Source organism: Staurois parvus, unplaced genomic scaffold (assembly GCF_062004578.1).
Source record: "Staurois parvus isolate SC_StPar_1 unplaced genomic scaffold, SC_StPar_1.0 ptg002288l, whole genome shotgun sequence".
NCBI lineage: Eukaryota > Metazoa > Chordata > Amphibia > Anura > Ranidae > Staurois > Staurois parvus.
The window spans coordinates 40,547-67,245 of NW_028320084.1; the positions used below are offsets into that span (position 1 = coordinate 40,547).

A 26,699-nucleotide genomic window follows, 5' to 3' on the forward strand; every position below is an offset into this window, starting at 1 on the left:
TCATTATGGGCATCTGTGGGGCGGTCTAAACGCCTATCAAATGCCCATTATCAGTGATCAGTACACCCCCTGTACCCCATTATCAGTGATCAGTACACCCCCTGTACCCCATTATCAGTGATCAGTACACCCCCTGTACCCCCATTATCAGTGATCAGTACACCCCCCTGTACCCCCATTATCAGTGATCAGTACACCCCCTGTACCCCAATTATCAGTGATCAGTACACCCCCCTGTACCCCCATTATCAGTGATCAGTACACCCCCTGTACCCCCATTATCAGTGATCAGTACACCCCCCTGTACCCCAATTATCAGTAATTAGTACACCCCCTGTACCCCCATTATCAGTGATCAGTACACCCCCTGTACCCCATTATCAGTGATCAGTACACCCCCTGTACTCCATTATCAGTGATCAGTACACCCCCCTGTACCCCAATTATTGGTGATCAGTACACCCCCTGTACCCCAATTATCAGTGATCAGTACACCCCCTGTACCCCATTATCAGTGATCAGTACACCTTCCTGTACCCCCATTATCAGTGATCCATACACCCCCCTGTACCCCATTATCAGTGATCCATACCCCCCTGTACCCCAATTATTGGTGATCCATACATCTCCCCCTGTACCCCATTATCAGTGATCCATACACCCCCCTGTACCCCATTATCAGTGATCCATACACCCCCCTGTACCCCATTATCAGTGATCCATACCCCCCTGTACCCCAATTATCAGTGATCCATACACCCCCCTGTACCCCATTATCAGTGATCCATACCCCCCTGTACCCCAATTATCAGTGATCCATACACCCCCCTGTACCCCAATTATTGGTGATCCATACTCCCCCCTGTACCCCATTATCAGTGATCCATACCCCCCCTGTACCCCATTATCAGTGATCCATACCCCCCCTGTACCCCAATATTCTCCTGCGGAGATCTGACCTGACACCTCGTGTGCTCTTCAGGGCATTTGCCAATCGGGGAAACTAGACAGATGGATATCAGAGAGATGATTGGTCGGAGAATTCCCAGAAACACCCAAACAGTACAAATCCCACCACATACCATAGCGCAGTCCACCCCCCAGACTCACCAATGGCCGCACCACAATAGAGAGTAAGCTCTTCAGCCAAGACGGGATGGCGTAGGTGGTAACCTGAGGCTGCAGATTGGCGTCCACCAGATTTCCTTTACTGAGGATGAGGAGACGATGATGTCACATGTACAGCGATGATGTCACACATACAACGATGATGTCACATGTACAGCGATGATGTCACAAGTACAGGGATGATGTCACACATACAACGATGATGTCACATGTACAGCGATGATGTCACAAGTACAGGGATGATGTTACAAGTACAGGGATGATGTCACATGTACAGCGATGATGTCACAAGTACAGAGATGATGTTACAAGTACAGGGATGATGTCACACATACAACGATGATGTCACATGTACAACGATGATGTCACAAGTACAGGGATGATGTCACAAGTACAGGGATGATGTCACAAGTACAGGGATGATGTCACACATACAACGATGATGTCACATGTACAGCGATGATGTCACAAGTACAGGGATGATGTTACAAGTACAGGGATGATGTCACACATACAACGATGATGTCACATGTACAACGATGATGTCACAAGTACAGGGATGATGTCACAAGTACAGGGATGATGTCACAAGTACAGGGATGATGTCACACATACAACGATGATGTCACATGTACAACGATGATGTCACATGTACAACGATGATGTCACATGTACAGGGATGATGTCACATGTACAACGATGATGTCACACATACAACGATGATGTCACAAGTACAGGGATGATGTCACATGTACTGGGATGATGTCACAAGTACAGGGATGATGTCACATGTACAACGATGATGTCACACATACAACGATGATGTCACACGTACAGGGATGATGTCACACGTACAGGGATGATGTCACACGTACAGGGATGTTGTCACACGTACAACGATGATGTCACATGTACAGCAATGATGTCACACATACAACGATGATGTCACATGTACAGGGATGATGTCACATGTACAGGAATGATGTCACACATACAACGATGATGTCACATATACAATGATGATGTCACATGTACAGGAATGATGTCACAAGTACAGGGATGATGACACACATACAACGATGATGTCACATGTACAGGGATGATGTCACACGTACAACGATGATGTCACATGTACAGGGATGATGTCACAAGTACAACGATGATGTCACATGTACAGGGATGATGTCACAAGTACAACGATGATGTCACATGTACAACAATGATTTCACAAGTACAACGATGATGTTATACACTCCTCTTTCTCTCACACACAGTGATGATGTCACTCCTCTCTCACACAGTGATGATGTCACTCCTCTCTCTCTCACACAGTGATGATGTCACTCCTCTCTCTCACACACAGTGATGATGTCACTCCTCTCTCACACAGTGATGATGTCACTCCTCTCTCTCTCACACAGTGATGATGTCACTCCTCTCTCTCACACACAGTGATGATGTCACTCCTCTCTCTCTCACACAGTGATGATGTCACTCCTCTCTCTCACGCACAGTGATGATGTCACTCCTCTCTCACGCACAGTGATGATGTCACTCCTCTCTCACGCACAGTGATGATGTCACTCCTCTCTCACGCACAGTGATGATGTCACTCCTCTCTCTCACGCACAGTGATGATGTCACTCCTCTCTCTCACACACAGTGATGATGTCACTCCTCTCTCACACACAGTGATGATGTCACTCCTCTCTCACACACAGTGATGATGTCACTCCTCTCTCTCTCACACAGTGATGATGTCACTCCTCTCTCTCTCACACAGTGATGATGTCACTCCTCTCTCTCTCACACAGTGATGATGTCACTCCTCTCTCTCTCACACAGTGATGATGTCACTCCTCTCTCTCTCACACACTGACACTGCACTCCAGGAAGGGTGGGGCCATACATGGGCTATACATACAAGTTCTCCAGGAAGGTGGCTCCTCCGTCTGCCAGTAACCCTTTCATCACCAGATCATACATGGCGCTCTCTATGGAGGGAGGGGAGAACGGAACCAACTGAAAGAAAACCGCAGCAAACATCAGACTCCGCCCCCACATCATACCCCTCCCCCAGAGCACACCCTGCCCCCTCCAGACACTGAGCACAGGACGGACATGACACCACCCCTCCCCCATAGCCCACCCTGCCCCCTTCAAACACTAAGCACAGGATGGACATGACATCACCCCTCCCCCATAGCCCACCCTGCCCCCTTCAAACACTAAGCACAGGATGGACATGACATCACCCCTCCCCCATAGCCCACCCTGCCCCCTTCAAACACTAAGCACAGGATGGACATGACATCACCCCTCCCCCATAGCCCACCCTGCCCTCTCCAGACACTAAGCACAGGATGGACATGACATCACCCCTCCCCCAAAGCACACCCCGCCCCCTCCAGACACTGAGCACAGGACGGACATGACATCACCCCTGTCACCCTTTCTGTATAATGCCGACATCTCTGGACGTGTGAAGTTAGTTTCCATTTTATAACTTCTCTCTCGTTTCCTCAGATTTGTGTCATTTCTGTATAAGGACCTCATATGGAATCCCTCAACTATTCGCAGTTTCTGTTCTTCACGTAACTATATTGATAAGAATGGAACGTTTCATTGGTCATCATGAGATTAAGCCACGCCCACTGAGTTCTGTATAATCGTTCTTGTCATGCATTCGACTTTCAGAGATGACACTTCCGTGTCGGGGATTTACTTCTCCCAGGCCTGAGGGTGAAAATAACGAGGACAAGGGGGGCTACAGACATAGGTGGAATCCTTGCAATCTGGTGTCAGAAGTGGGATTAAAGGCGTGGCCGGTCAGGTAAGCTGAGGCAGTCTTAGTTTTACCTGGATTGTCCCCCTTTAAAGACCCCGGGATAGTAGCCCAAGTTTCCGTTTGAGATTGTTGGATCTCACGGAGGGTCTTTGAGGTGGGTCCCCAAAGGAATTCAGAGGTTTTTGGAACCTCTGGGGAAAACTTTGCCTAGGCAGGTAGAATTGTGAATTCACAGGAGTCCTCCTGCCATTGTAGAAGTAGAAGTGCCTATTTGCTGCGTGTTAAGAAACTGTTAGGTAGTCATTTGTGTTCCGGAGAGAGTACAAAGTCCGCACTGTGAGTGTTAGACTCCTGAAATGTTGAGAAGGATTTGTCTGTGTTAGAGCCTCTGCAGAGTAGGAGCTAGAGAACCTCCATTTTGTACCGACACGTCATATTTATTGCTTTGCCTCACAGAGGATTTCTGCTCTAAGTGGGGATCTCTAAGGTGAGGGATCTCTAAGGTGGGGGATCTCTAAGGTGAGGGATCTCTAAGGTGGGGGATCTCTAAGGTGAGGGATCTCTAAGGTGGGGGATCTCTAAGGTGGGGGATCTCTAAGGTGGGGGATCTCTAAGGTGGGGGATCTCTAAGGTGAGGGATCTCTAAGGTGGGGGATCTCTAAGGTGAGGGATCTCTAAGGTGGGGGATCTCTAAGGTGAGGGATCTCTAAGGTGGGGGATCTCTAAGGCGAGGGATCTCTAAGGCGGGGGATCTCTAAGGTGAGGGATCTCTAAGGTGGGGGATCTCTAAGGTGAGGGATCTCTAAGGTGGGGGATCTCTAAGGTGAGGGATCTCTAAGGTGGGGGATCTCTAAGGTGAGGGATCTCTAAGGTGGGGGATCTCTAAGGTGGGGGATCTCTAAGGTGAGGGATCTCTAAGGTGGGGGATCTCTAAGGTGAGGGATCTCTAAGGTGGGGGATCTCTAAGGTGAGGGATCTCTAAGGTGGGGGATCTCTAAGGTGGGGGATCTCTAAGGCGAGGGATCTCTAAGGCGGGGGATCTCTAAGGTGAGGGATCTCTAAGGTGGGGGATCTCTAAGGTGGGGGATCTCTAAGGTGGGGGATCTCTAAGGTGAGGGATCTCTAAGGTGGGGGATCTCTAAGGTGAGGGATCTCTAAGGTGAGGGATCTCTAAGGTGGGGGATCTCTAAGGTGGGGGATCTCTAAGGTGAGGGATCTCTAAGGTGGGGGATCTCTAAGGTGGGGGATCTCTAAGGTGGGGGGTCTCTAAGGTGGGGTGTCTCTAAGGTGGGGGATCTCTAAGGTGAGGGAACTCTAAGGTGAGGGATCTCTAAGGTGAGGGATCTCTAAGGTGGGGGATCTCTAAGGCGAGGGATCTCTAAGGCGAGGGATCTCTAAGGCGAGGGATCTCTAAGGCGAGGGATCTCTAAGGGGATGGATCTCTAAGGTGAGGGATCTCTAAGGCGAGGGATCTTTAAGGCGGGGGATCTCTAAGGCGAGGGATCTCTAAGGCGAGGGATCTCTAAGGGGATGGATCTCTAAGGTGAGGGATCTCTAAGGGGATGGATCTCTAAGGTGGGGGATCTTTAAGGCGAGGGATCTCTAAGGCGAGGGATCTCTAAGGCGGGGGATCTCTAAGGCGGGGGATCTCTAAGGCGGGGGATCTCTAAGGCGGGGGATCTCTAAGGCGAGGGATCTCTAAGGCGAGGGATCTCTAAGGCCGGGGATCTCTAAGGCGAGGGATCTCTAAGGCGAGGGAACTCTAAGGCGAGGGATCTCTAAGGCGAGGGATCTCTAAGGCGAGGGATCTCTAAGGTGAGGGATCTCTAAGGTGAGGGATCTCTAAGGTGGGGGATCTCTAAGGTGGGGGATCTCTAAGGTGGGGGATCTCTAAGGTGAGGGATCTCTAAGGTGGGGGATCTCTAAGGTGAGGGATCTCTAAGGTGGGGGATCTCTAAGGTGGGGGATCTCTAAGGTGAGGGATCTCTAAGGTGGGGGATCTCTAAGGTGAGGGATCTCTAAGGTGGGGGATCTCTAAGGTGAGGGATCTCTAAGGTGGGGGATCTCTAAGGTGAGGGATCTCTAAGGTGAGGGATCTCTAAGGTGGGGGATCTCTAAGGTGGGGGATCTCTAAGGTGGGGGATCTCTGCCAAACATGAAGCTCCTATGTAACGTGTTCAGTGATATTACTGAAAACAAAGAGACAATATATCCTGAACTGTCCAGGTATTGTCACAGGATGAAGGATCTGGAAGCAGCAGGTCCTCAGCGGCTGAAATATGTGTCTGGTTACATGGCAGAGCACAGTAGCTTAAATCTCCACTTTTACCCCCCCCCCCCCCCCCACAAGTTATACAAAAGTATATCCAGCTTTGCCTAAAAGAGAGGAAGATTTTTGTTTCTCCTCAGACCTTCAAGGACAGACAGACCATCACAATCCCCCTTAGTCCTGATAGTACAGAAGGGAAGAGGGAGGACAGCCATGAGACAGACCGTGTTCACAGCAGAACATGAAATTAATCCTTGACGGGATTGTGGGATATGACATGGACTCCGGGTGTGACTGGACCGAGGTGTCTACAATCAATGTTCTAGTGGATCCTGGAACCCCGGCAGCCACCCATGTATGGCTGAAGGAAGACATTCAGAGAAAGGTGGGAGAGGAGCTGAGCGCCGAGATGGAGAGAATATGGAAGAGGAGGAAATCGGCAGCAACTCCTGTTGTTTGTAAGCGAGGAACAAAAGAGGCCGTGACAGAGCATGTGACAGAACATGTGACAGAACATGTGACAGAACATGTGACAGAGCATGTGACAGAACATGTGACAGAGCATGTGACAGAACATGTGACAGAGCATGTGACAGAACATGTGACGGAGCATGTGACAGAACATGTGACGGAGCATGTGACAGAACATGTGACGGAGCATGTGACAGAACATGTGACGGAGCATGTGACAGAACATGTGACGGAGCATGTGACAGAACATGTGACGGAGCATGTGACAGAACATGTGACGGAGCATGTGACAGAACATGTGACGGAGCATGTGATGGAGCATGTGACGGAGCATGTGACGGAGCATGTGACGGAGCATGTGACAGAACATGTGACGGAGCATGTGACGGATCATGTGACGGAGCATGTGACGGAGCATGTGACAGAACATGTGACAGAACATGTGACAGAGCATGTGACAGAGCATGTGACAGAACATGTGACAGAACATGTGAAAAGATTGAGGAAAGTTTGGAAGGAAGAAGCTGGGATGGATATGGTTGGTGCAGAAATGGGCCCTATATATATATACATCCAAACCTTGATGGCGGGATACAGATTTGAAATGTTGCTGTTGGTAAGGCAGCCTATCTCAGACTGGACAGAGATGGACGCAGGTGAGATGGACGCAGGAGAGATGGACGCAGGTGAGATGGACGCAGGAGAGATGGACGCAGGTGAGATGGACGCAGGAGAGATGGACGCAGGAGAGATGGACGCAGGTGAGATGGACGCAGGTGAGATGGACGCAGGTGAGATGGACGCAGGTGAGATGGACGCAGGTGAGATGGACGCAGGTGAGATGGACGCAGGAGAGATGGACGCAGGTGAGATGGACGCAGGTGAATTGGATGCAGGAGAGATGGATGCAGGTGAATTGGATGCAGGAGAGATGGATGCAGGTGAGATGGATGCAGGTGAGATGGATGCAGGAGAGATGGATGCAGGTGAGATGGACGCAGGTGAGATGGACGCAGGAGAGATGGACGCAGGTGAGATGGACGCAGGAGAGATGGACGCAGGTGAGATGGACGCAGGTGAGATGGACGCAGGTGAGATGGACGCAGGTGAGATGGACGCAGGAGAGATGGACGCAGGTGAGATGGACGCAGGTGAGATGGACGCAGGAGAGATGGACGCAGGTGAGATGGACGCAGGTGAGATGGACGCAGGTGAGATGGACGCAGGTGAGATGGACGCAGGTGAGATGGACGCAGGTGAGATGGACGCAGGTGAGATGGACGCAGGAGAGATGGACGCAGGTGAGATGGACGCAGGTGAGATGGACGCAGGTGAGATGGACGCAGGAGAGATGGACGCAGGTGAGATGGACGCAGGTGAGATGGACGCAGGTGAGATGGACGCAGGTGAGATGGACGCAGGTGAGATGGACGCAGGTGAGATGGACGCAGGAGAGATGGACGCAGGTGAGATGGACGCAGGTGAGATGGACGCAGGTGAGATGGACGCAGTTACGGATGAAAAACAAGTGATGGAGGAAGACACCGCTGGATGTGTTGAGGTCTCCAAATTTACCAAAAAAGCACATTTTCAGGGTTACAACATAGTTATAATTGTACAGAAATCTGATTGTCGCCCGTTCTGTGTGCCGACATCTCTGGACGTGTGAAGTTAGTTTCGGTTTTAGAACTTCTCTCTCGTTTCCTCAGATTTGTGTCATTTCTGTATAAGGACCTCATATGGAATCCCTCAACTATTCCCAGTTTCTGTTCTTCACGTAACTATATTGATAAGAATGGAACGTTTCATTGGTCATCCTGAGATTAAGCCACGCCCACCGAGTTCTGTATAATCGTTCTTGTCATGCATTAGACTGTCAGAGATGTATTGTGCACACTTCGGTGTCGGGGATTTACTTCTCCCAGGCCTGAGGGTGAAAATAACGAGGACAAGGGGGGCTACAAACATAGGTGGAATCCTTGCACCTCCCCCATAGGGAGTTATGACCTCAGTGTTCCACACGGAACTCCGGGATCATGCCCAGTGTGTGCAGTATGTCCGGTGTGTGCAGTATGTCCGGTGTGTGCAGTGTGTCCAGTGTGTCCAGTGTGTCCGGTGTGTCCAGTATGTCCAGTATGTCCGGTGTGTGCAGTATGTCCGGTGTGTGCAGTATGTCCAGTGTGTCCGGTGTGTCCGGTATGTCCGGTGTGTCCGGTGTGTGCAGTGTGTCCAGTGTGTCCAGTGTGTCCGGTGTGTCCGGTGTGTCCGGTGTGTGCAGTGTGTCCGGTGTGTCCGGTGTGTCCGGTGTGTCCGGTATGTCCGGTATGTTCGGTGTGTCCAGTATGTCCGGTATGTTCGGTGTGTCCAGTATGTCCGGTGTGTCCAGTATGTCCGGTGTGTCCGGTGTGTCCGGTGTGTCCGGTGTGTCCGGTGTGTCCGGTGTGTCCAGTGTGTCCGGTATGTCCAGTGTGTCCGGTATGTCCGGTATGTCCAGTGTGTCCGGTATGTCCGGTATGTCCAGTGTGTCCGGTATGTCCAGTGTGTCCGGTATGTTCAGTATGCCTGGTGTGTCCAGTATGTCCAGTGTGTCCAGTGTGTCCAGTGTGTCCAGTGTGTCCGGTGTGTCCAGTGTGTCCGGTGTGTCCGGTATGTCCGGTATGTCCAGTGTGTCCGGTATGTCCAGTGTGTCCGGTATGTTCAGTATGCCTGGTGTGTCCAGTATGTCCAGTGTGTCCGGTGTGTCCAGTGTGTCCAGTGTGTCCGGTATGTTCAGTATGCCTGGTGTGTCCAGTATGTCCAGTGTGTCCGGTGTGTCCGGTGTGTCCAGTGTGTCCGGTGTGTCCGGTGTGTCCGGTGTGTCCGGTATGTCCGGTATGTCCAGTGTGTCCGGTATGTTCAGTATGCCTGGTGTGTCCAGTATGTCCGGTGTGTCCAGTGTGTCCGGTGTGTCCAGTGTGTCCAGTGTGTCCGGTGTGTCCGGTGTGTCCGATATGTCCAGTGTGTCCGGTGTGTCCGGTATGTCCGGTGTGTCCAGTGTGTCCGGTGTGTCCGGTATGTCCGGCATGTCCGGCATGTTCAGTATGCCTGGTGTGTCCGGTGTTCCCGGTATATCCGGTGTGTGCAGTGTGTCCGGTATGCCCGGTATGTTCAGTATGCCTGGTGTGTCCGGTATGTCCGGTGTGTCCAGTGTGTCCGGTGTGTCCGGTGTGTCCGATATGTCCAGTGTGTCCGGTGTGTCCAGTGTGTCCGGTGTGTCCGGTGTGTCCGATATGTCCAGTGTGTCCGGTGTGTCCGGTATGTCCGGTGTGTCCAGTGTGTCCGGTGTGTCCGGTATGTCCGGCATGTTCAGTATGCCTGGTGTGTCCGGTGTTCCCGGTATATCCGGTGTGTGCAGTATGCCTGGTGTGTCCGGTATGCCCGGTATGTTCAGTATGCCTGGTGTGTCCGGTATGTCCGGTGTGTCCAGTGTGTGCAGTGTGTCCGGTATGCCCGGTGTGTGCAGTATGTCCGGTGTGTCCGGTATGTTCAGTATGCCTGGTGTGTCCGGTATGTCCGGTGTGTCCGGTATGTCCGGTGTGTCCGGTGTGTGCAGTATGTCCAGTGTGTCCGGTGTGTCCGGTGTGTCCAGTGTGTCCGGTGTGTCCGGTGTGTGCAGTATGTCCGGTGTGTCCGGTGTGTGCAGTATGTCCAGTGTGTCCGGTGTGTCCGGTGTGTCCGGTGTGTCCGGTGTGTCCAGTGTGTCCGGTGTGTCCGGTGTGTGCAGTATGTCCGGTGTGTCCGGTGTGTGCAGTATGTCCAGTGTGTCCGGTGTGTCCGGTGTGTCCGGTGTGTCCAGTGTGTCCGGTGTGTCCGGTGTGTCCGGTGTTCCCGGTATATCCGGTGTGTGCAGTGTGCCCGGTATGCCCGGTACGAGGTACGGGACGAGGAGAATTGTTCCTATTACTGATTTCATCACTTCCTGTCACTGGAGACAGAACAACGCAAAGTGCTCCGCCCATCTCCACCCTCATTGACCTCATAATCAGCCGCCAGCTCCGCCTCCTCATGTGGACCCACCTGATGTCCGGCCTCCTCCAGGAGCTCCTTCGTCTGCAGAATGGCCCGTCTCATCGATGGAGTCGCCATGGTGGTGCCGTCATCCTCGTAGTATCCGATACGAAGGGGCCGCGTGCCGGAGTACACCTGAAAAATGACACCAGAGTGACCCCTTAGCAGAGATGGCGGCAACAAACACACCGCATCGTCCTGACACCGTGTCGTCCTGACACCGCATCGTCCTGACACCGCATCGTCCTGACACCGCATCGTCCTGACACCGCATCGTCCTGACACCTGGCAGTGCTATGCTCTATCACAGCCTGAAGGTGGCGCCTCATCAGAGACTCCCATCCCCCCCCCGTGGCTGAAGTATTCCCCAGAATATTACCCATAATGCTCAGTGGTTGCTGTCTGCATTACCTTCTCATTGAAGGGGATGGGGGGGATGGTGGGATCCAGCTGAAACATGTCGTCACACAGCAGGGCCCTCATGGCGATCACCAGACTCTCCACATCTCGGGCGATCGGACCCACCATCCCTGTAACTGTAAAGTGAGAGAACAGAAACAACAAACAGTCATCAGATGATACAAAGGGGTTCCGGTACTTACAGTCAACTCCATTCTTGGGGTTCACTGAGGGACACAGGAACTCTGAGACTTTGGGGTTACACTGCCCCCCCCCCCCCCCCCCCCACAGGAAGATTGGACACTATGAAAACTATAGGCCCACCCAGGATAACCCCAAAGTTCCCAGCAAAGAGAACCAAAAGCATGATCATTAACACAGAGGAGGGGGCCCGTGTCCCCCAATGTTCCTCGATGTCCCCCAATAGACTCCAAAGTCCCCCAATGTCCCTCCATATCCCCCAATAGACTCCAAAGTCCCCCAATATCCACCAATGTCCCTCAATGTCCCCCAATGTCCTCCAATATCCCCCAATGTCCCTCAATGTCCCTCAATGTCCCTCAATATCCCCCAATATTCCCCAACAGACTCCAATGTCCCTCAATGTCCCTAAATATCCCCCAATGTCCCTCAATGTCCCTCAATGTCCCTCAATATCCCCCAATATTCCCCAACAGACTCCAATGTCCCTCAATGTCCCTAAATATCCCCCAATGTCCCTCAATGTCTCCCAATGTCCCTCAATGTCCCTCAATGTCCCTCAATGTCCCCCAATATCCCCCAATATCCCCCAATGTCCCTTAATATCCCCCAATGTCCCTCAATGTCCCCCAATGTCCCCCAATGTCCCTCAATGTCCCCCAATGTCCCTCAATGTCCCCCAATGTCCCTCAATGTCCCCCAATATCCCCCAATAGACTCCAAAGTCCCCCAATATCCCCCAATGTCCCTCAATGTCCCCCAATGTCCCCCAATGTCCCTCAATGTCCCCCAATGTCCCCCAATATCCCCCAATAGACTCCAAGGAATGGTTTTAATGATTATAATATTGTTTTTCTCGTCTATTGGGGGGGTCACAGGAGTTCAGAGACTGTTGGGGTGTCCAAAACCAATCCAACTGAGGGGGGAGGGGGTCACCAGCACCAACAGAATCCAGAATGGCCTAAAGTATAAAGAGACACATGAAGGACCTTATACCTGAACCATAAGATGAGGTCTGAACACCCACCTGGTCTCCTCCCACACTGCAGCAGAGAGGACAGAACTCCTCCACCTCTCCATGCAGTCGCAGCACCTCCTCATGTCCACTTCCCCTGGTGTCAACATTCAGCAGACTCCAGTCCTCTTCTGGTCCTCCTCCAGACCCTGCACTTTCTGCATCCCAGCTCTGCCTCCAGCGTCTTCCCAGCAGCAGTACAAGCTAAGGGGGTGCACTGGGATGTAGGGGGGGCGTCTGGACTTGTGATGGTAGGGGTGCTCTTTGACATCTGATGTAAGGGGGGTGGGGTGCTCTGGGCATCTAGTCTAACAGATACAACTGGCCCTGTGAGGGCAACCATAATGCTGATGTGGCCTGCAATGGAAGGTGACCTGTGTGAGCCATTGGGAAATGGTGGGACCAGAAACCAGCACCATCAGGGATGACAAAGAGCCCTCCTGACAGACGCCACAGCTGCAAGGTGGACACACAACACGAGCTCCATCCAGGCAATGGATCTCCTGCTGCTGGACTGGAGCTGGAGGGACAGAAGAACAAAGTCCTGCTGGGGTGAAAGGCACAACCTGTCCCGGGTAGGAAGGAAACACCAACGTGTTCATGTGAGGACCAGAAAGGGCAAGCAGATCCGGCACTCACCTCACAGGGGTGGTGACAACAAGATACAAAGACAGTGGAATGGGGAATATCCTTCAAAGGTTCAAAATCCTTCAAAGGTTCAAAACTTGGTTTCTGAGTTGCCAAGAGAACAAAATTCCGATCTCACGGAGACACCCAGTACAAGGATCTTCATCAAGACTAGGAAGCCAATGGTCCTGGAGGAAGACCACCAACACTGAGGCCTTCATGGGACTATCGGCCAAATGTTGGTCCAGGTCCATCTGCACAAAGGCCCGGATCCACCACACAGACAATTTCCTGGGATGGAAGTTTCTTTCCCTACAAGTGAAGAGTTCCATGGGTGATGATAGTCCTTGCAGGACACGGCCTGCCTTTCAGTTTCCTGGAGATCACCGATTCAGGACCATGAAGAGGCAGGATGGTGAACTGGTCTTCACAGGGGGACTAAACCCATCGATTTAACAAAACATGGAATGCCGGGATTGCTGGCACATTTGCCTTCAACTGACTGTCAAACCATCCAATGGCTGAAGTCATCGCTGATCACATGTGCAGGACCTTGGCAACTGCAGATCATACAGAAGCCAAGATGGCGGCTTCCTTGGTTGGAAAGGACAGGAGGGTCCACCTTAGGACAGGAGATCCGGACGATTGGGTGCAGATGAATCGGATGGGTTTAGGGGTCAGGAATAGAATTGGGAGCGGAGAGTCTGACATTTCCTCTGAGGAGTATCTAGGCCCAGATGTCCCAGGTGATGAGTCGGCTCCACTGCTGACCCAACCGGACCTGTGCATGATCTGGACAGTCAGGGCCATGCTGTTCTCCAGAACCTGACCCAGCTGTCCATGAAGCAGAAGGGCCTCTAGGTATCCCACAATGACGATGGCCTGGGAGCCCAACATGGCTACCACAGGGGCCACCACCATGGCGACCACCCGAGGTGCAGAAGACAAGACACAGACGGGAAGTGCAGAGAAGCCCGGTCATGGCCGGTGTGCTGGAACAACAGGGACAGGGATGAAGGACAGACCCGGGGTGGTCCATGGGAAATCCTCGGCCTGAACTGAGACATGGATGGCCGGATGTCTCCTTCTAGTTTGGGAACTGGGAACACCCTACTGCCAACTCCGGGGCCAGGCTGAGGTCACATGGAGATCTGCTAATGTGGGCGGGGCTGGGAGCAGCTTGTGGCCGCTGGGGACCCTCTCCTGTACCAGACGTCTGAAATGTTGGTTCCAGAAAATGGGGGCACCCCCTAATGGAAATCTGATGGAAGGCGCCCAACAGTCCTAATCATGAGGAACTCTTAGTGCTCAGCCTGCAAAATGAGCCTTCAGAGACAAAGTCAGGCCTGGGACTGCGTGACAGTGAATATTCCACTAAGACCATGCTGTAACTGCAGAGAATCTCCCGGGAACAAGCTGTAACTGCAGAGAATGTCCCAGGAACGAGCTGTAACTGCAGAGAATCTCCCAGGAACATGCTGTAACTGCAGAGAATCTCCCAGGAACATGCTGTAACTGCAGAGAGTCTCCCAGGAACATGCTGTAACTGCAGAGAATCTCCCAGGAACATGCTGTAACTGCAGAGAATCTCCCAGGAACATGCTGTAACTGCAGAGAATCTCCCAGGAACGAGCTGTAACTGCAGAGAATCTCCCGGGAACAAGCTGTAACTGCAGAGAGTCTCCCAGGAACATGCTGTAACTGCAGAGAATCTCCCAGGAACATGCTGTAACTGCAGAGAATCTCCCAGGAACGAGCTGTAACTGCAGGGAATCTCCCAGGAACATGCTGTAACTGCAGAGAATCTCCCGGGAACATGCTGTAACTGCAGAGAATCTCCCAGGAACATGCTGTAACTGCAGAGAATCTCCCAGGAACATGCTGTAACTGCAGAGAATCTCCCGGGAACAAGCTGTAACTGCAGAGAGTCTCCCAGGAACATGCTGTAACTGCAGAGAATCTCCCAGGAACATGCTGTAACTGCAGAGAATCTCCCAGGAACGAGCTGTAACTGCAGGGAATCTCCCAGGAACGAGCTGTAACTGCAGAGAATGTCCCAAGAACATGCTGTACCTGCAGAGAATCTCCCAGGAACGAGCTGTAACTGCAGAGAATGTCCCAGGAACGAACTGTAACTGCAGAGAATGTCCCAGGAACATGCTGTAACTGCAGAGAATCTCCCGGGAACATGCTGTAACTGCAGAGAATCTCCCGGGAACGAGCTGTAACTGCAGAGAATGTCCCAAGAACATGCTGTAACTGCAGAGAATGTCCCAAGAACATGCTGTAACTGCAGAGAATCTCCCAAGAACATGCTGTAACTGCAGAGAATCTCCCAGGAACATGCTGTAACTGCAGAGAATCTCCCGGGAATGAGCTGTAACTGCAGAGAATCTCCCAGGAACATGCTGTAACTGCAGAGAATCTCCCGGGAATGAGCTGTAACTGCAGAGAATCTCCCAGGAACAAGCTGTAACTGCAGAGAATCTCCCAGGAACATGCTGTAACTGCAGAGAATCTCCCGGGAATGAGCTGTAACTGCAGAGAATCTCCCAGGAACATGCTGTAACTGCAGAGAATCTCCCGGGAACGAGCTGTAACTGCAGAGAATCTCCCGGGAACAAGCTGTAACTGCAGAGAATCTCCCGGGAACGAGCTGTAACTGCAGGGAATGTACCAGGAACATGCTAAACAGACATCAAAGACTCCGCCCTGAACAGACATCGGAGGCTCCAGCCTGAACAGACATGGGAGGCTCCACCCTGAACAGACATGGGAGGCTCCACCCTGAACAGACATGGGAGGCTCCGCCCTGAACAGACATGAGAGGCTCCGCCCTGAACAGACATGGGAGGCTCTGCCCTGAACAGGCATGGGAGGCTCCGCCCTGAACAGGCATGGGAGGCTCCGCCCTGAACAGGCATGGGAGGCTCCGCCCTGAACAGACATGGGAGGCTCCACCCTGAACAGACATGGGAGGCTCCACCCTGAACAGACATGGGAGGCTCCACCCTGAACAGACATGGGAGGCTCCACCCTGAACAGACATGGGAGGCTCCGCCCTGAACAGACATGGGAGGCTCCGCCCTGAACAGACATGGGAGGCTCCGCCCTGAACAGACATGGGAGGCTCCGCCCTGAACAGACATGGGAGGCTCTGCCCTGAACAGACATGAGAGGCTCCGCCCTGAACAGACATGAGAGGCTCCGCCCCGCACATACATGGGATGACACAGAGGACTCACCTGACTTCTGCCCGGGGGAGCTGGACTGAACCCCGACTTTACTGCAAAACAAAGAGACCTCATCAGTGTGGAGACCCGCCCCCCGCCCCGCCCTACGTCTCATTGGCTGAGCGCGGTGTCACCCTCATATGTATCTGTGTCCGGGGTCACTGCTATTGGCTAAGGTGATATCTTCATGTCTCCCCCCACCCTTCCCCGGTGTCCCTTCCCCCAGAGTCCCCCTCCCCCTATGTCCCCTCCCCCAGTGTATATGGTGATCTGTATACAGAGGGTATGTAATGTACAGCGCAGTGTATATGATCTGTATACAGAGGGTATGTAATGTACAGGGCAGTGTATATGATCTGTATACAGAGGGTATGTAATGTACAGCGCAGTGTATATGATCTGTATACAGAGGGTATGTAATGTACAGCGCAGTGTATATGGTGATCTGTATACAGAGGGTATGTAATGTACAGCACAGTGTATATGATCTGTATACAGAGGGTATGTAATGTACAGCGCAGTGTATATGGTGATCTGTATACAGAGGGTATGTAATGTACAGCACAGTGTATATGATCTGTATACAGAGGGTATGTAATGTACAGCGCAGTATATATGGAGATCTGTATACAGAGGGTATGTAACGTACAGTGCAGTGTATATGGAGATCTGTATACAGAGGGTATGTAACGTACAGCGCAGTGTATATGATCTGTATACAGAGGGTATGTAATGTACAGTGCAGTGTATATGATCTGTATACAGAGGGTATGTAATGTACAGCACAGTGTATATGGTGATCTGTATACAGAGGGTATGTAATGTACAGCGCAGTGTATATGGTGATCTGTATACAGAGGGTATGTAACGTACAGCGCAGTGTATATGGTGATCTGTATACAGAGGGTATGTAATGTACAGCACAGTGTATATGATCTGTATACAGAGGGTATGTAATGTACAGCACAGTGTATATGGTGATCTGTATACAGAGGGTATGTAATGTACAGCGCAGTGTATATGGTGATCTGTATACAGAGGGTATGTAATGTACAGCGCAGTGTATATGGAGATCTGTATACAGAGGGTATGTAATGTACAGCGCAGTGTATATGGAGATCTGTATACAGAGGGTATGTAATGTACAGCGCAGTGTATATGGTGATCTGTATACAGAGGGTATGTAATGTACAGCGCAGTGTATATGGTGATCTGTATACAGAGGGTATGTAATGTACAGCACAGTGTATATGGTGATCTGTATACAGAGGGTATGTAATGTACAGCGCAGTGTATATGGTGATCTGTATACAGAGGGTATGTAATGTACAGCACAGTGTATATGGTGATCTGTGTACAGAGGGTATGTAATGTACAGCACAGTGTATATGGTGATCTGTATACAGAGGGTATGTAATGTACAGCGCAGTGTATATGGTGATCTGTATACAGAGGGTATGTAATGTACAGCACAGTGTATATGATCTGTATACAGAGGGTATGTAATGTACAGCGCAGTATATATGGAGATCTGTATACAGAGGGTATGTAACGTACAGTGCAGTGTATATGGAGATCTGTATACAGAGGGTATGTAACGTACAGCGCAGTGTATATGATCTGTATACAGAGGGTATGTAACGTACAGTGCAGTGTATATGGAGATCTGTATACAGAGGGTATGTAATGTACAGCGCAGTGTATAGATCTGTATACAGAGGGTATGTAATGTACAGCGCAGTATATATGATCTGTATACAGAGGGTATGTAATGTACAGCGCAGTGTATATGGAGATCTGTATACAGAGGGTATGTAACGTACAGCGCAGTGTATATGATCTGTATACAGAGGGTATGTAATGTACAGTGCAGTGTATATGATCTGTATACAGAGGGTATGTAATGTACAGCACAGTGTATATGGTGATCTGTATACAGAGGGTATGTAACGTACAGCGCAGTGTATATGGTGATCTGTATACAGAGGGTATGTAACGTACAGCGCAGTGTATATGGAGATCTGTATACAGAGGGTATGTAATGTACAGCGCAGTGTATATGGTGATCTGTATACAGAGGGTATGTAACGTACAGCACAGTGTATATGGTGATCTGTATACAGAGGGTATGTAATGTACAGCACAGTGTATATGGTGATCTGTATACAGAGGGTATGTAATGTACAGCACAGTGTATATGGTGATCTGTATACAGAGGGTATGTAACGTGCAGCACAGTGTATATGGTGATCTGTATACAGAGGGTATGTAACGTACAGCACAGTGTATATGGTGATCTGTATACAGAGGGTATGTAACGTACAGCACAGTGTATATGGTGATCTGTATACAGAGGGTATGTAATGTACAGCGCAGTGTATATGATCTGTATACAGAGGGTATGTAATGTACAGCGCAGTGTATATGGTGATCTGTATACAGAGGGTATGTAATGTACAGCACAGTGTATATGGTGATCTGTATACAGAGGGTATGTAACGTACAGCACAGTGTATATGGTGATCTGTATACAGAGGGTATATAATGTACAGCACAGTGTATATGGAGATCTGTATACAGAGGGTATGTAACGTACAGCGCAGTGTATATGATCTGTATACAGAGGGTATGTAATGTACAGCGCAGTGTATATGATCTGTATACAGAGGGTATGTAACGTACAGCGCAGTGTATATGGTGATCTGTATACAGAGGGTATGTAACGTACAGCACAGTGTATATGGAGATCTGTATACAGAGGGTATGTAATGTACAGCACAGTGTATATGGTGATCTGTATACAGAGGGTATGTAATGTACAGCGCAGTGTATATGATCTGTATACAGAGGGTATGTAATGTACAGCGCAGTGTATATGATCTGTATACAGAGGGTATGTAATGTACAGCACAGTGTATATGATCTGTATACAGAGGGTATGTAATGTACAGCGCAGTGTATATGGTGATCTGTATACAGAGGGTATGTAATGTACAGGGCAGTGTATATGGTGATCTGTATACAGAGAGTATGTAATGTAAAGCGCAGTGTATATGGAGATCTGTATACAGAGGGTATGTAATGTACAGCGCAGTGTATATGGTGATCTGTATACAGAGGGTATGTAATGTACAGCACAGTGTATATGGTGATCTGTATACAGAGGGTATGTAATGTACAGCACAGTGTATATGGTGATCTGTATACAGAGGGTATGTAATGTACAGCACAGTGTATATGGTGATCTGTATACAGAGGGTATGTAATGTACAGCGCAGTGTATATGATCTGTATACAGAGGGTATGTAATGTACAGCGCAGTGTATATGATCTGTATACAGAGGGTATGTAATGTACAGCACAGTGTATATGATCTGTATACAGAGGGTATGTAATGTACAGCGCAGTGTATATGGTGATCTGTATACAGAGGGTATGTAACGTACAGCGCAGTGTATATGGAGATCTGTATACAGAGGGTATGTAATGTACAGCACAGTGTATATGGTGATCTGTATACAGAGGGTATGTAATGTACAGCACAGTGTATATGATCTGTATACAGAGGGTATGTAACGTACAGCGCAGTGTATATGGTGATCTGTATACAGAGGGTATGTAATGTACAGCGCAGTGTATATGGAGATCTGTATACAGAGGGTATGTAATGTACAGCGCAGTGTATATGGTGATCTGTATACAGAGGGTATGTAATGTACAGCACAGTGTATATGGTGATCTGTATACAGAGGGTATGTAATGTACAGCACAGTGTATATGGTGATCTGTATACAGAGGGTATGTAATGTACAGCGCAGTGTATATGATCTGTATACAGAGGGTATGTAATGTACAGCGCAGTGTATATGATCTGTATACAGAGGGTATGTAATGTACAGCACAGTGTATATGGTGATCTGTATACAGAGGGTATGTAATGTACAGCACAGTGTATATGATCTGTATACAGAGGGTATGTAACGTACAGCGCAGTGTATATGGAGATCTGTATACAGAGGGTATGTAATGTACAGTACAGTGTATTTGGTGATCTGTATACAGAGGGTATGTAATGTACAGCACAGTGTATATGGTGATCTGTATACAGAGGGTATGTAATGTACAGCACAGTGTATACGGTGATCTGTATACAGAGGGTATGTAATGTACAGCACAGTATATATGGTGATCTGTATACAGAGGGTATGTAATGTACAGCACAGTGTATATGATCTGTATACAGAGGGTATGTAATGTACAGCACAGTGTATATGATCTGTATACAGAGGGTATGTAATGTACAGCACAGTGTATATGATCTGTATACAGAGGGTATGTAATGTACAGCGCAGTGTATATGGTGATCTGTACACAAAGGGTATGTAATGTACAGCGCAGTGTATATGGTGATCTGTATACAGAGGTTATGTAATGTACAGCGCAGTGTATATGGTGATCTGTATACAGAGGGTATGTAATGTACAGCACAGTGTATATGGAGATCTGTAAACAGAGGGTATGTAATGTACAGCGCAGTGTATATGATCTGTATACAGAGGGTATGTAATGTACAGCACAGTGTATATGGTGATCTGTATACAGAGGGTATGTAACGTGCAGCACAGTGTATATGGTGATCTGTATACAGAGGGTATGTAACGTACAGCACAGTGTATATGGTGATCTGTATACAGAGGGTATGTAACGTACAGTGCAGTGTATATGGTGATCTGTATACAGAGGGTATGTAACGTACAGCACAGTGTATATGGTGATCTGTATACAGAGGGTATGTAATGTACAGCACAGTGTATATGGAGATCTGTATACAGAGGGTATGTAACGTACAGCGCAGTGTATATGATCTGTATACAGAGGGTATGTAATGTACAGCGCAGTGTATATGATCTGTATACAGAGGGTATGTAACGTACAGCGCAGTGTATATGGTGATCTGTATACAGAGGGTATGTAACGTACAGCACAGTGTATATGGTGATCTGTGTACAGAGGGTATGTAATGTACAGCACAGTGTATATGGTGATCTGTATACAGAGGGTATGTAATGTACAGCGCAGTGTATATGATCTGTATACAGAGGGTATGTAATGTACAGCGCAGTGTATATGGAGATCTGTATACAGAGGGTATGTAATGTACAGCGCAGTGTATATGGAGATCTGTATACAGAGGGTATGTAATGTACAGCGCAGTGTATATGGAGATCTGTATACAGAGGGTATGTAATGTACAGCGCAGTGTATATGATCTGTATACAGAGGGTATGTAATGTACAGCACAGTGTATATGATCTGTATACAGAGGGTATGTAATGTACAGCGCAGTGTATATGGTGATCTGTATACAGAGGGTATGTAATGTACAGGGCAGTGTATATGGTGATCTGTATACAGAGAGTATGTAACGTACAGCGCAGTGTATATGGTGATCTGTATACAGAGGGTATGTAATGTACAGCGCAGTGTATATGGAGATCTGTATACAGAGGGTATGTAATGTACAGCACAGTGTATATGGTGATCTGTATACAGAGGGTATGTAATGTACAGCGCAGTGTATATGGAGATCTGTATACAGAGGGTATGTAATGTACAGTGCAGTGTATATGGTGATCTGTATACAGAGGGTATGTAACGTACAGCGCAGTGTATATGATCTGTATACAGAGGGTATGTAATGTACAGCACAGTGTATATGATCTGTATACAGAGGGTATGTAATGTACAGCGCAGTGTATATGATCTGTATACAGAGGGTATGTAATGTACAGCGCAGTGTATATGGAGATCTGTATACAGAGGGTATGTAATGTACAGCGCAGTGTATATGGAGATCTGTATACAGAGGGTATGTAATGTACAGCGCAGTGTATATGGTGATCTGTATACAGAGGGTATGTAACGTACAGCGCAGTGTATATGATCTGTATACAGAGGGTATGTAATGTACAGCGCAGTGTATATGGTGATCTGTATACAGAGGGTATGTAATGTACAGCGCAGTGTATATGATCTGTATACAGAGGGTATGTAATGTACAGCGCAGTGTATATGATCTGTATACAGAGGGTATGTAACGTACAGCGCAGTGTATATGGTGATCTGTATACAGAGGGTATGTAACGTACAGCACAGTGTATATGGAGATCTGTATACAGAGGGTATGTAATGTACAGCACAGTGTATATGGTGATCTGTATACAGAGGGTATGTAATGTACAGCGCAGTGTATATGATCTGTATACAGAGGGTATGTAATGTACAGCGCAGTGTATATGGTGATCTGTATACAGAGGGTATGTAACGTACAGCGCAGTGTATAGGGAGATCTGTATACAGAGGGTATGTAATGTACAGCGCAGTGTATATGGTGATCTGTATACAGAGGGTATGTAATGTACAGCACAGTGTATATGGTGATCTGTATACAGAGGGTATGTAATGTACAGCGCAGTGTATATGGTGATCTGTATACAGAGGGTATGTAATGTACAGCACAGTGTATATGGTGATCTGTGTACAGAGGGTATGTAATGTACAGCACAGTGTATATGGTGATCTGTATACAAAGGGTATGTAATGTACAGCGCAGTGTATATGATCTGTATACAGAGGGTATGTAATGTACAGCACAGTGTATATGGAGATCTGTATACAGAGGGTATGTAATGTACAGCGCAGTGTATATGGAGATCTGTATACAGAGGGTATGTAACGTACAGCGCAGTGTATATGGAGATCTGTATACAGAGGGTATGTAACGTACAGCGCAGTGTATATGATCTGTATACAGAGGGTATGTAATGTACAGCGCAGTGTATATGGTGATCTGTATACAGAGGGTATGTAACGTACAGCACAGTGTATATGGTGATCTGTATACAGAGGGTATGTAATGTACAGCACAGTGTATATGGTGATCTGTATACAGAGGGTATGTAATGTACAGCACAGTGTATATGGTGATCTGTATACAGAGGGTATGTAACGTGCAGCACAGTGTATATGGTGATCTGTATACAGAGGGTATGTAACGTACAGCACAGTGTATATGGTGATCTGTATACAGAGGGTATGTAACGTACAGTGCAGTGTATATGGTGATCTGTATACAGAGGGTATGTAACGTACAGCACAGTGTATATGGTGATCTGTATACAGAGGGTATGTAATGTACAGCGCAGTGTATATGGTGATCTGTATACAGAGGGTATGTAATGTACAGCACAGTGTATATGGAGATCTGTATACAGAGGGTATGTAACGTACAGCGCAGTGTATATGATCTGTATACAGAGGGTATGTAATGTACAGCGCAGTGTATATGATCTGTATACAGAGGGTATGTAACGTACAGCGCAGTGTATATGGTGATCTGTATACAGAGGGTATGTAACGTACAGCACAGTGTATATGGAGATCTGTATACAGAGGGTATGTAATGTACAGCACAGTGTATATGGTGATCTGTATACAGAGGGTATGTAATGTACAGCGCAGTGTATATGATCTGTATACAGAGGGTATGTAATGTACAGCGCAGTGTATATGATCTGTATACAGAGGGTATGTAATGTACAGCACAGTGTATATGATCTGTATACAGAGGGTATGTAATGTACAGCGCAGTGTATATGGTGATCTGTATACAGAGGGTATGTAATGTACAGGGCAGTGTATATGGTGATCTGTATACAGAGAGTATGTAATGTAAAGCGCAGTGTATATGGAGATCTGTATACAGAGGGTATGTAATGTACAGCGCAGTGTATATGGTGATCTGTATACAGAGGGTATGTAATGTACAGCACAGTGTATATGGTGATCTGTATACAGAGGGTATGTAATGTACAGCACAGTGTATATGGTGATCTGTATACAGAGGGTATGTAATGTACAGCACAGTGTATATGGTGATCTGTATACAGAGGGTATGTAATGTACAGCGCAGTGTATATGATCTGTATACAGAGGGTATGTAATGTACAGCGCAGTGTATATGATCTGTATACAGAGGGTATGTAATGTACAGCACAGTGTATATGATCTGTATACAGAGGGTATGTAACGTACAGCGCAGTGTATATGGTGATCTGTATACAGAGGGTATGTAATGTACAGCGCAGTGTATATGGAGATCTGTATACAGAGGGTATGTAATGTACAGCGCAGTGTATATGGTGATCTGTATACAGAGGGTATGTAATGTACAGCACAGTGTATATGGTGATCTGTATACAGAGGGTATGTAATGTACAGCACAGTGTATATGGTGATCTGTATACAGAGGGTATGTAATGTACAGCGCAGTGTATATGATCTGTATACAGAGGGTATGTAATGTACAGCACAGTGTATATGATCTGTATACAGAGGGTATGTAATGTACAGCGCAGTGTATATGGTGATCTGTATACAGAGGGTATGTAACGTACAGCGCAGTGTATATGGAGATCTGTATACAGAGGGTATGTAATGTACAGCACAGTGTATATGGTGATCTGTATACAGAGGGTATGTAATGTACAGCACAGTGTATATGGTGATCTGTATACAGAGGGTATGTAATGTACAGCACAGTGTATATGGTGATCTGTATACAGAGGGTATGTAATGTACAGCACAGTATATATGGTGATCTGTATACAGAGGGTATGTAATGTACAGCACAGTGTATATGATCTGTATACAGAGGGTATGTAATGTACAGCACAGTGTATATGATCTGTATACAGAGGGTATGTAATGTACAGCACAGTGTATATGATCTGTATACAGAGGGTATGTAATGTACAGCGCAGTGTATATGATCTGTATACAGAGGGTATGTAATGTACAGCGCAGTGTATATGGTGATCTGTACACAAAGGGTATGTAATGTACAGCGCAGTGTATATGGTGATCTGTATACAGAGGTTATGTAATGTACAGCGCAGTGTATATGGTGATCTGTATACAGAGGGTATGTAATGTACAGCACAGTGTATATGGAGATCTGTAAACAGAGGGTATGTGATGTACAGCGCAGTGTATATGATCTGTATACAGAGGGTATGTAATGTACAGCACAGTGTATATGGTGATCTGTATACAGAGGGTATGTAACGTGCAGCACAGTGTATATGGTGATCTGTATACAGAGGGTATGTAACGTACAGCACAGTGTATATGGTGATCTGTATACAGAGGGTATGTAACGTACAGTGCAGTGTATATGGTGATCTGTATACAGAGGGTATGTAACGTACAGCACAGTGTATATGGTGATCTGTATACAGAGGGTATGTAATGTACAGCGCAGTGTATATGGTGATCTGTATACAGAGGGTATGTAATGTACAGCACAGTGTATATGGAGATCTGTATACAGAGGGTATGTAACGTACAGCGCAGTGTATATGATCTGTATACAGAGGGTATGTAATGTACAGCGCAGTGTATATGATCTGTATACAGAGGGTATGTAACGTACAGCGCAGTGTATATGGTGATCTGTATACAGAGGGTATGTAACGTACAGCACAGTGTATATGGTGATCTGTGTACAGAGGGTATGTAATGTACAGCACAGTGTATATGGTGATCTGTATACAGAGGGTATGTAATGTACAGCGCAGTGTATATGATCTGTATACAGAGGGTATGTAATGTACAGCGCAGTGTATATGGAGATCTGTATACAGAGGGTATGTAATGTACAGCGCAGTGTATATGATCTGTATACAGAGGGTATGTAATGTACAGCGCAGTGTATATGGAGATCTGTATACAGAGGGTATGTAATGTACAGCGCAGTGTATATGGAGATCTGTATACAGAGGGTATGTAATGTACAGCGCAGTGTATATGGAGATCTGTATACAGAGGGTATGTAATGTACAGCACAGTGTATATGGTGATCTGTATACAGAGGGTATGTAATGTACAGCGCAGTGTATATGGAGATCTGTATACAGAGGGTATGTAATGTACAGTGCAGTGTATATGGTGATCTGTATACAGAGGGTATGTAACGTACAGCGCAGTGTATATGATCTGTATACAGAGGGTATGTAATGTACAGCACAGTGTATATGATCTGTATACAGAGGGTATGTAATGTACAGCGCAGTGTATATGATCTGTATACAGAGGGTATGTAATGTACAGCGCAGTGTATATGGAGATCTGTATACAGAGGGTATGTAATGTACAGCGCAGTGTATATGGAGATCTGTATACAGAGGGTATGTAATGTACAGCGCAGTGTATATGGTGATCTGTATACAGAGGGTATGTAACGTACAGCGCAGTGTATATGATCTGTATACAGAGGGTATGTAATGTACAGCGCAGTGTATATGGTGATCTGTATACAGAGGGTATGTAATGTACAGCGCAGTGTATATGATCTGTATACAGAGGGTATGTAATGTACAGCGCAGTGTATATGATCTGTATACAGAGGGTATGTAACGTACAGCGCAGTGTATATGGTGATCTGTATACAGAGGGTATGTA

General features: G+C 47.8%; 1 protein-coding gene across 1 annotated transcript in view; it reads right to left on the reverse strand.

The window, feature by feature from the left end:
* LOC149431340 (vitamin D3 hydroxylase-associated protein-like) overlaps positions 1–26,699 on the reverse strand; it is a 116,957-nt gene that overhangs the window by 24,211 nt on the left and 66,047 nt on the right. Inside the window, 6 exon segments of the mRNA XM_089665648.1 lie at positions 960–1,003; positions 1,111–1,210; positions 3,053–3,150; positions 10,713–10,838; positions 11,115–11,239; positions 16,191–16,231. Coding sequence (XP_089521774.1) covers positions 960–1,003; positions 1,111–1,210; positions 3,053–3,150; positions 10,713–10,838; positions 11,115–11,239; positions 16,191–16,231 — 534 coding nt within the window.